At 38.1% G+C, this 12,264-nt stretch overlaps 1 protein-coding gene across 2 annotated transcripts in view; it reads left to right on the top strand.

The window, feature by feature from the left end:
* Positions 1 to 3,250: 3,250 nt before the first annotated feature.
* Positions 3,251 to 12,264, top strand: part of selenot1a (selenoprotein T, 1a) — an 18,755-nt gene continuing 9,741 nt past the window's right edge. For both annotated transcript variants that reach the window (XM_062022856.1, XM_062022855.1), the window contains exons 1-2: positions 3,251 to 3,448; positions 9,295 to 9,405. In XM_062022856.1, coding sequence (XP_061878840.1) covers positions 3,312 to 3,448; positions 9,295 to 9,405 — 248 coding nt within the window. In that variant the 5' untranslated portion in view covers positions 3,251 to 3,311. The remainder of the gene's footprint in view (positions 3,449 to 9,294; positions 9,406 to 12,264) is intronic.

Here is a 12,264-nt window from a genome sequence, read left to right as displayed (position 1 = left end):
TATGCCGACCAAAACTAAAACTGAATTGGCTACAAATTAAAAACAGAATGCTGGACGGCAGCAAAGACTTACTGTGGAGCAGAGACAATGTACATCCGAACATGACATGACAATCAACAATGTCTCCACAAAGAAGGATAAAAACAACTGAAATATTCTTGATTGCTAAAACAAAGTAGATGCGGGAAATATCCCTCAAAGGAAGACATGAAACTGCTACAGGAAAATACCAAAACAAGAGAAAAAGCCACCAAAATAGAAACGCAAGACAAGAACTAAAACACTAAACACAGGAAAACGGCAAAAAAGTCCAAATAAGTCAGGGTGATGTGACAGGTGGTGACAGTACACCTACTTTGAGACAAGAGCTATATCGATGCATGCTTGGTTATGCTTTAAAGTCATATCCAACAATTGCGACGACGACTCTTTACTATCAACTGAGTTTTGTTTTTTAATGATTTCTGCTGGTGGTGTGCCTCCACATTTTTTCAACACAAAAAATGTGCCTTGGCTCAAAAAAGGTTGAAAAACACTGTTCTAATCAATAGATACTATTTAGTTCGCATTCAAAAATCTGCTGTAATTCAGTATGTCGTTCGACTTCCAAGACGCGAGATGGCGACAAAACTAAACCATAAGTGCATTAGCGTTCTGGTGTGCTGGAGAAGAACATTTTGAAAGGACATTTTTAATGTTAATGTTATTTTAGGATTTTTTTTACTTTAATCTGTTTTTTGTAGGGCTGTGAATCTTTGGGCGTCCCATGATTCGATTCAATATTGATTCTTGGGGTCACGATTCGATTCAAAATCGATTTTTTTTTTCAATTCAACACGATTCTCGATTCAAAAACGATTTTTTTCCCGATTCAAATTCTCTATTCATTCAATACATAGGATTTCAGCAGGATCTACCCCAGTCTGCTGACATGCAAGCAGAGTAGTAGATTTTTGTAAAACGCTTTTATAATTGTAAAGGACAATGTTTTATCAATTGATTGCAATAATGTACATTTGTTTTAACTATTAAATGAACTAAAAATATTACTTATTTTATCTTTGTGAACATATTGGACACAGTGTGTTGTCAAGCTTATGAGATGCGATGCAAGTGTAATCCACTGTGACACTATTGTTCTTTTTTTTTTTTTTTTTAAATAAATGTCTAATGATAATGTCAATGATGGATTTTTAATCACTGCTATGTTGAAATTGTAACTAATATTGATACTGTTGTTGATAATATTCATTTTTGTTTCACTACTTTTGGTTTGTTCTGTGTCGTGTTTGTGTCTCCTGTTGGATAAGCTCAGAGCAATCGGATTTAACAAAACCTCATGGAGCTGGATGCAATCTTACTTGGAGGGGAGGGAGCAGGTGGTAGAGGTGAACGGCACCGTGTGTCCCCCCCCCCCCCCCCCCCCCCCCTCAGTGAGCTGTGGAGTCCCCCAAGGCAGTATATTGGGACCTTTACTGTTCCTAATATACATAAACGACATGTCATCGGCATGCGACTGTGAATTGTTTTTGTTTGCGGATGACTCTGCCCTGCTGGTATCCGGCAAGGACAAGTCACGGGTGGAGAAAATCCTCAGTGCTGAGCTCTGTAGAACTTGCACCTGGCGCGCTGACAACAAGCTATCCATACACTTGGGTAAAACAGAATCCATCCTTTTTGGGTCCCACATCAACCTTAAGAAAGTCAATGACTTCACCATAAAAGTGGGTGACATTGTTATCACCAGGAAAGATGAGGTCACCTACCTAGGTTCCATTCTAGAGGCTAACCTTTCCTGTGATAAAATGGCAACCAAGGTAATCAGAAAGGTTAACCAACGAACGAGATTTCTCTACAGAATCTCCTCTGGTCAACAAAAGCACCTTGAGGATTCTGGCGGGAACTCTCGTTCAACCCTTTTTCGATTACGCATGCACCTCCTGGTACCCTAGCACCTCCAAAACCCTCAAATCTAAACTCCAAACATCTCAGAACAAGCTAGTCAGGTTACTTTTACACCTCCACCCCAGATCCCACCTCACTCCTACCCACTTCTCTAAAGTGGGCTGGCTCAAGGTGGAGGACAGAGTTAAACAACTTGCACTGAGCCTAGTCTATAAAATCCACTACACCTCCCTGATACCGAAGTACATGTCAAACTACTTCCTTAACGTAAATGACCGCCATAACCACAACACCAGGGAGAGCTCCACTAACCACGTTAAACCCAGATTCCGAACTAACAAAGGTCTTAACTCATTCTCTTTCTATGCCACATCAATGTGGAATGCGCTCCCAACAGGTATAAAAGAAAGGGCATCTCTATCCTCCTTCAAAACCGCAATAAAAGTTCACCTCCAGGCAGCTACAACCCTAAACTAACACCCTCCCCGGATTGCTAGTAATCAAATGTAAACAATCAAATGCAGATACTTTTTCTTATGCCTTCTGATCTCTCTCTCTCTCTCTCTCTCTCTCTCTCTCTCTCTCTCTCTCTCTCTCTCTCTCTCTCTCTCTCTCTCTCTCTCTCTTTCTGTCCACTACTTGATGTCCATATCCTACCCCCCCCCCCCCCTCCACACCCCTGATTGTAAATAATGTAAATAATTCAATGTGATTATCTTGTGTGATGACTGTATTATGATGATAGTATATGATAGTATATATCTGTATCATGAATCAATTTAAGTGGACCCCGACTTAAACAAGTTCAAAAACTTATTCGGGTGTTACCATTTAGTGGTCAATTGTACGGAATATGTACTTCACTGTGCAACTTACTAATAAAAGTCTCAATCAATCAATCAATCAATCAATCAATCAATCCTCTCAATTGCTCTGTTTATTGCAGTTCTGAGTGTTGCTGGGTCGGGTTTGGTTTTGGAATTGGATTGCATTGTTATGGTATTGCTGTGTATTGTTTTGTTGGATTGATGAATTAAAAAAAATAAAAAAATAAATACATTTTACAAAAAAAAATTCAAAAAAAATAATAATCGATTTTTTAAAAATGAGAATCGATTCTGAATCGCACAACGTGAGAATCGCGATTCGCATTCGAATCGATTTTTTTCCCACACCCCTAGTTTTTTGTATGTATTTTCAACCAATAGAAACAAAGGATACAATTTACCTCACATTCCAAAACCTGCTGTAGTTTGGTGTGTAATTTGACCTCCAAGACGCTAGATGGCCCTAAGCTATACTACAACGTTCCTGTCGTGCTGGAGAAGAAAAGGAGGGACCCAGGAGTCGGTGTCACCCGCCAATCAGGAGGCAGCGGCCGGGAAGGGAAACACACCCCGGAGAGAATGGCGATGAAGTGGCTCCGCTTCTCCTTCCTCGTCTTCGGAGTTTTATCGGTGTGTCTCGCCACGTCTGGTGACAGTGGTGTGAAGAAGATGAAAATGCAGTTTTCTACAAGGCCCCTGCTGAAGTTTCAAATCTGGTGAGCCAGCGAGCGCGAAAATGTGGCGAGTTAGCCGCAAGCTAGCTGTCAAGCTAGCTTGCGGCTAACTCGCTAGCCTGCTAATGATTTATTTTAAAGGGTTCATCTTTAAGCGACGCCTGTAAACCATTGACTAAATAGTTGTGCCAAAGTTGGAAGACATTAATTATATGCACGGTCTATTAACAGGAAATATGATCTTGCGTTCGTCTTATTTCAAAGTATGTGGCTTAACTAACAGATAATATCTTCAACCTCTGGGAAAATACTCAATAAACATACATAATATGCTAATTAAATACATAAATACTAGTGATGGGTTGATGAGGCGTCATGAAGCGTTTCGACACATTGCAAATCTGTATTGATACTGTGTCGATACTGTGTCACTAAATACTGACATCTGCTGGACACTAAAAATCCCTACTGGCAACCTATGGACCGACTCAACTGACACTGATTTTATGACCTAGTATATACAATAATATAAACCAAGTCATTGTATTTCATTTAGGATTATTTCATATCTTCATTTAAATAAAAATATGTTTTTATATTATTTAGATAGTCAATAAATAATGTGAACATGTATCATAACATGGAAATCTAAGAGAACGTGTTGTGAATGAGGTTGCTTGTGAACTGGGAATTTTTGTATTTATTTTTTTTACACATTTTTATTTAAAAAAAGTTTTTCCAACGTATTCAATTTTAGACGATTTCTCTTCTTAGTTATTATTTCTCCGGCTGTAGAAAAGACCCGCTCACAGTGCACAGAGGAGGCGTCAGTGCGACACAGTTCGCGTATCGGTCACGTGACCCAAACACCTCATGATCGGCCACGTGACTTTCTAAAAGCGGTACGCGCACTGACACAGGGTTTTGCTCTATGAGCTCGCGCATGCGCCAATGCATCGGTGTTGCCGGACCCATCACCAATAAATACTCATAAAATACTCATTAAATAGCAAGCTAGTAGCTAAAGGGCGTCCTTAAGGAGTTAAGACTGTATAAAAACATATTTTTTTTGTTCAAATGTTTTTAAATAAACTTACGTCCTAAATACAATGGCAAACATGTTGTGTTTTAACCCTTTGAACGCCCAATTGATCCAATTATGTCATTGTTTAAAACTGTACATTACACGAGTTATCCTCCAAATTGCAAAACTACTGTAAGAAACATGTTCCATATAAATTATCTTTTTTCTCCAAAACAAAACCCTGAATTAGAAAAATGCATGATTATATATAATAGTAAATGGATATTTATCTTTTCCTGATAATAATAAAATGCTCAAATGATTTATTTGATATATTGTTTACCGTATTTTTCGGACCATTAAGTCGCTTCGGAGTATACTGTACGTCGCACCGGCCGAAAATGCACAATAAAGAAGAAAAAAAACATATATACGTCGCACTAAAGTATAAGTCGCATTTTTGGGGGAAATTTATTTGATAAAATCCAACACCAAGAATAGACATTTGAAAGGCAATTCAAAATAAATAAAGAATAGTGAACAACAGGCTGAAGAAGTGTACGCCATATGACGCACAAATAACCAACTGAGAACGTGCCTGGTATGTTAACGCAACATATCATGGCAAGAGTCATTGAAATAACTATAACATATAGAACATGCTATTAGGGCTGGGCGATATGGCCTTTTTTTAATATCGCGATATTTTAAGGCCATATCGCGATACACGATATATATCTAGATATTTTTGCCTTAGCCTTGAATGAACACTTGATGCATATAATCACAGCAGTATGATGATTCTATGTGTCTACATTAAAACATTCTTCTTCATACTGCATTAATATATGCTACTTTAAAACTTTCATGCAGAGAAGGAAATCAAAACTAAAAAAATCACTATTTTTTTCATACGGTGTTGATCTGGAAATGTTTGCCTCGGCATTTTGATGGTGTGGGTGTGTGGCACCGAACGGAGATGTTGACATGCGGAGTAAGCACTCTTCATGCTTTAGCAGGTGACGACCCCGAAGGGAATAAGCGATAGAAAATGGATGGATGGACTTTTCAAATGATGCTACATATTAGCAGTAATGTTACTTTTTATAGCAACGCTTTTGCCCCACACTTGACAAATTACGGTTGTCTGTTCGACATATTCCCACTTGAAGCCAAACCACCGCCAGACGATGGACCCCCTGCGGTTTTTTTGGGAATTAATTATTCCTTCATTTGTTACCAGATTCGCACCTTCTTTCTCTCGTATTACCACTCGCACGGCTGCGCTAGCATCACAGCTAACGTTACCCATGCTGCTACCTCTTTGCTGCGCAAGAGCGTATACGTATGTTTGATTGATTGATTGAGACTTTTATTAGTAGGTTGCACAGTGAAGTACATATTCCGTACAATTGACCACTAAATGGTAACACCCGAATAAGTTTTTCAACTTGTTTAAGTCGGGGTCCACTTAAATTGATTCACGTATGACGTGACAGTATGTGACGTGTGTAAGAAGGTGCGCTTGTCTGTCTGTGAGAAGGAGACACAAGAAAGAGCGAGGAGAGCCTGTAGTGTAATGCCAACAGCTAAAAGTAACTGCGTGTGAACGTGTACTCGAATATCACGATACAGTCATTTTCTATAACGCACAGAGACAAACCTGCGATATATCGCCCAGCCCTACATGCTATACGTTTACCAAACAATCTGTCACTCCCGATCGCTAAATCCGATGAAATCTTCCTCCCCGGTGTCGCCTCTGGTATGTCCTTTCTTTCTGCTGCTCGATTGCCGTTCTCTGCTGCATATTTCACTAAGTCCAGCTTGTAATCTGCAGTAGGGTTGTCCCGATCCGATATTTGGATTCCGGTCCGTGTTTTCCAACGCACCGGTTTAAATAATACTTTCCACTTTTCTGCTGCTCCCTAATTTCCGTTCCGCATTTTCCAGCACACCTTCAACACATCCACAGGTCTGTGTCCTAACCGTTAAGACGGCCATGTGAATTAAAAGTTACCGGTAAAAATGTCAGCTGTCTCTTTGCGATATAGAAAATGACTATATCGTGATATTCGAGTATACGTTCTCATGCAGTTGCTTTTAGCTGCAGGCATTACACTACAGGCTCTTCTCACTCTTTCCTGTGTCTCCTTCTCACAGACAGCAAGCGCACCTTCTTACACACGTCACATACTGTCACGTCATACGTCACATACGTGTACGCCCTTTCCCAGCAGAGAGGTAGCAGCATGGCTAACGTTAGCTGTGATGCTAGCGCAGTCGTGCGAGTGGTAATACGAATGAAGGAAGAATTAATTAATTCCCCCAAAAACAGCAGGGGGTCCATCGTCTGGCGGTGGTTTGGCTTCAAGTGGGAATATGTCGAACAGACAACCGTAATTTGTCAAGTGTGGAGCAAAAGCGTTGCTATAAAAAGTAACATTACTGCTAATATGTAGCATCATTTGAAAAGTACCCTGTTAGAGAATGAAGAGTGTTTGAAACTCCGCATGTCAACATCTCCGTTCGGTGCCACACGCCCACACCATCAAAATGCCGAGGCAAACATTTCCAGATCAACACCGTATGACAAAAATAGTGATTTTTTTAGTTGTGATTTCCTTCTCTGCATGAAAGTTTAAAAGTAGCATATATTAATGCAGTATGAAGAGGAATGTTTTAATGTAGACACATTGAATCATCATACTGCTGTGATTATATGCATCAAGTGTTCATTCAAGGCTAAGGCAAAATATCCAGATATATATCGTGTATCGCGATATGGCCTTAAAATATCGCGATATTAAAAAAAGGCCATATCGCCCAGCCCTAGTTCAATGATGCCATTTCTGTTTGTCATGTATCATTTTGTCTATTTTGTGTTTATCCTTGAATAAACAGGTCAGTTTCTTGTTACCAATCATTGTGTATTATTCAAACTCACCTAATTCAGCTGGCTAGTTGTTATCAAGAGTACTAAAACCCTTTTCAACATGAATCTGACAACTAAGTAGGCTAAATAACTTTAATACATGCTTGGAAAGGCCAGTATCGGTATCGGATCGAAAGTGCAAAAACAACATCGGTATCGGATCGGAAGTGCAAAAACCTGGATCGGGACATCCCTAATCTGCAGTATATGATTTCCTTTTCGGTGCCATTTTAGTTCAGTCCTTCTCAGTTTTTATAAGTTACCGCCAATGTTGATGTGATCCATTTTAATAGCTACGGCAGTAGCATATAGCAGTTAGCATCCCATGACCCACAATGCACTTCTGCCATGACCCTCCCCCGCCAAATTCTTATTGGTTGACGTGTGAGTGACGATTGCTGACGTGTGTGTGACGATTGCTGACATTTGCTTCGTCTCTTACGCGAATGAGATAAATAATATTATTTGATATTTTACGGTAATGTGTTAATGATTTCACACATAAGTCGCTCCGGAGTATATGTCGCACCCACGGCCAAACTATGAAAAAACTGCGATTTATAATCCGAAAAATACGGTACTAATCTGTATATTTAGTCTTTACACCAGTACCGTAGCCGTTTAACATGCACTATATCGATAACTCATGTTATGCACATTTTTCTAAATAAAAAATTGATATATTTGGATCAAATGGGCATTCCAAGGGTTAAAAACATGTTTGCTATTTTATTTTAAGTTAAATAAGGAATTTGAGTAAAAAATAAAATTAATCCAAAATGTTTTTATACAGTCTTTTAACTCACTGAGAACTTTTTCATCCTTCTCATTACTGTACTGGGCTAAAAGTATTTCCCAGTGTATCGATATATGGACGTCTCTGAAATAAAAATTAAACATGGAAAAAAACCTTCTTAGCACATATTCACATTCAACACAACTACAGTTATGGGCGAAAAATAGAGGGGTTAAAAAAATGTATAACAACATTTGTCATTTGTCACCTTAAACCCGTTGAGAGATATTGTCAGTTAATTATAACCTCGCTAGATGTGATCTATAGCAGTGGTCCCCAACCTTTTTGTAGCTGCGGACCGGTCAACGCTTGAAAATTTGTCCCACGGACCGGGGGGGGTTGTCATAAAAAATACAATCATGTGTGCTTACGGACTGTGTCCCTGCAGACTGTATTGATCTATATGGATATATAATGTATATATTGTGTTTTTTATGTTGATTTTTATAAAAAAAAAAAAGATTGTTTATTTATTATTTTTTTTACATTTCTTGTGCGGCCCGTTACCGGGCCGCAGCCCGGTGGTTGGGGACCACTGATTTTAGGCAGTGGTCCCCAACCTTTTTGTAACTGCGGACAAGCTTGAAAATGTGTCCCACGGACCGGGGGGGTTGTCATAAAAAATACAATCATGTGTGCTTACGGACTGTATCCCTGCAGACTGTATTGATCTATATTGATATATAATGTTGGAACCAGAAATATTAATAACAGAAAGAAACATCCCTTTTGTGCAAATGAGTGTAAATGGGGAGGGATGTTTTTACTAATTGTAAGTGTAGCTTGTGTTTTTTATGTTGATTTAATACAAATTTTAAAAAGATAAAAAAATAGTATTATTTTTGTTTTTGTTTTTTTTCTTTCTTGTGCGGCCCGGTACCAATCGATCCACGGACCGGTACTGGGCCGCGGCCCGGTGGTTGGGGATCACTGATCTAAAGCACATTAAAGCCTTAACCAACCACTGCGGATATTTGTAATTTACCTTGTTTCAAGCAAACAAAAGCAACACTTCTGCTGCTCATCTACTTTAAAGATGTCCTTAAATGATCCTAAGAGGTGAAATGATGCTAAAAATCATGCGGTCAAAGTTGGCAATTTGAAAAATGACTCTATGGTTTGTTTTCATGCAGCATCTCCTGAGGGTACAAGCGGGTGTTTGAGGAGTACACGCAGGCTTTATACCAGCGTTACCCAGACATCCGCATTGAAGGGGAGAACTACCTTCCTATACCCGTCTATCGGTAAGAAAAAGATGACTTCTTTGTTAAAGATTAAGCAGAATTCTCATGCAAGATACTTCATCTTTTACTACGACAGCCTAATGAATACAACACAAGTTGACTGTATTGGTGAACACACACTAAACATGCCACAATGTTGCTGCAGGGAGTTAATTAGACCCCAGGGCCTCCATTACTTGCTGTTAATAAACACCCTAGTGACCTGAAAAATAATCTCTTGAGGTCGAAAACATGTTGGTCATAGGGCTGGGCGATATGGCCTTTTTTTAATATCTCGATATTTTTAGGCCATATCGCGATACACGATATGTATTTCGATATTTTGCCTTAGCCTTGAAAGAACACTTGATACATATATTCACAGCAGTATGATGATTCTATGTCTCTACATTAGGGCTGCAACAACTAATCGATTAAAATCGATTATTGAAATAGTTGCCGATTAATTTAGTCATCGATTCGTTGGACATATGCTATGCGCATGCGCAGAGGTTTTTATTTTTTATTTTTTTTATTTTTTTATTTTTTTAATAAACCTTTATTTATAAACTGCAACATTTACAAAAAGCTGAGAAACAATAATCAAAATAAGTATGGTGCCAGTATGCTGTTTTTTTTCAATAAATTACTGGATAGCATAGAAATGTAGTTTGTCTCTTTTATCCGATTATTAATCGATTAATCGAATTCATAATTGACAGATTAATCGATTATCAAATTAATCGTGAGTTGCAGCCCTATTCTACATTAAAACATTCTTGTTCATACTGCATTAATATATGCTCATTTTAAACTTTCATGCACAGAGGGAAATCACAACTAAGTCAATTGACCAACACTGTATTTATTAAACAGTTATTAAGCAGTGGCACAAACATTCATGTCAATTCAAAACAGAAAGTGCAAAATTGTCAGTCATTTTAAAACAAGCTATTAGTGCACTTTTGTGCATAATGTCTCTAAGATGACAAATCAAAACAACACTAAATTAAAGTGCACTTTTTGTACAGAATGCCACTACAATAGTTTAAAACAAATAAAGTGCACTTTTGTACATGATGTCACACAAGATATTTCAATAAGTGTCAAATAAAAATTAGCTGCTTAATAGGAAATCAAATTGTGTTCGTCCTTCGCTATGTGGTAGGTTCCTGCGGACGTTATCTCTTTTGTTGTTGACTATTTTTTTCATACGGTGTTGATCTGGAAATGTTTGCCTCTGCATTTTGATGGTGTGGGCGTGTGGCACCGAACGGAGATGTTGACATGCGGAGTAAGCACTCTACATTCTCTAGCAGGTGACTTTTCAAATGAGGCTACATATTAGCAGTAATGCTACTTTTTGTAGCAATGCTTTTTCCCCACACTTGACAATTACGGTTGTCTGTTCGACATATTCCCACTTGAAGCCAAACCACCGCCAGACGATGGACCCCCTGCTGTTTTTCTTGGGAATTAATTCTTCCTTCATTTGTTACCAGATTCGCACCTTCTTTCTCTCGTATTACCACTCGCATCACAGCTAACTTTAGCCATGCTGCTACCTCTCTGCTGCGCGAGGGCGTATACGTATGTGACGTATGACGTGACAGTATGTGACGTATGTAAGAAGGTGCGCTCGCTGTCTGTGAAAAGGAGAGACAAGAAATAGTAAATGGGTTATAAGAGCGAGGAGAGCCTGTAGTGTAATGCTCGCAGCTAAAAGCAACTGCGTGAGACCGTATACTCGAATATCACGATATAGTCATTTTATATATCGCACAGAGACAAACCTGCGATATATCGATATATCGCCCAGCCCTAGTTGGTCACATTTATTAATTGTACTACAAGTGTAATAATAGGTTAACAGCTGCAGTGTTTACCACGTTTGTGCTGCTAGGTTTAGTTCAAGATCATGTTGTTTTGACATCTGAATCGTAATGTAATGGTACTTTTTAAACATTCTCAAAAATACAATTGCAAAAAGATTGTACGTCCGCATTATATAACAGAAAAACAAATAGTTTACCCACCCTTAACACGTGATAGATGTGTAGCGTTCAGGGAAGGGGACAGAAAATAATCCACCTTTTTAACATTGGTAACATATTAAAAAGAAGTTAACCCCTGCATGTGCCAATGAGTTTTACAGGCCCATTTCTCCAGAAGTTTATTTTCATTTTAATTAAAAACACTTTTTTTTTTTAACATAGTTACTAATTAGAATTGTATTTTTTAACAAAGTACTACCCCTTTGACTGAATAATGTCTCCCTATATTACAAAATTGTATTTAAATCCTACTATGTGACAGTGGTGTCCAAACTCTCTCGGCTGCAAACTGAAAAATGAAAGCATGCTGGACGGTTGACGCAAAAATAATAATCACAATTATTTTGAATTGCTATTGTAATCACGATTAATTACATGATGATTTGTTAATTCGATACCATTTTTGGTACCCCCAAAACCCAACCTTATATATAATCGAAAAAAAGATATAAACAATTTTTTAAATTTTTGACTCATACACTCATTCACCCCTTTCACCGTCACAAGTTCCGGAATTTGCATGCGCGTTGCGTGGCCCATTTTTTAGATTAATATAGTTTCATGATACATTTTTTCAAATTAATTGTCCAGCCCTAATGCAAGAGAATTTTGATATTTTTCATTTTGTAAAAAATACTATATTGAACCCTGGTCTCAAATTTGCAAGTTTTGTGAAAAATAGAATTAAAAAAAAAAAGGCAGTGACACCATGTGATGTCATTTTCGTATGATGTCATTTTCATTTTAAATGATAAATAAATGAACAGATAAATACATTTTAAGTAAGGTATTATATAGTATATGAACACCATTTTAAATGGAAAGT

The sequence above is a fragment of the Entelurus aequoreus genome, linkage group LG16 (genome assembly GCF_033978785.1).
Source record: "Entelurus aequoreus isolate RoL-2023_Sb linkage group LG16, RoL_Eaeq_v1.1, whole genome shotgun sequence".
Classification (NCBI taxonomy): Eukaryota; Metazoa; Chordata; class Actinopteri; order Syngnathiformes; family Syngnathidae; genus Entelurus; species Entelurus aequoreus.
This window is presented reverse-complemented; position numbering and strand designations above follow the sequence as displayed.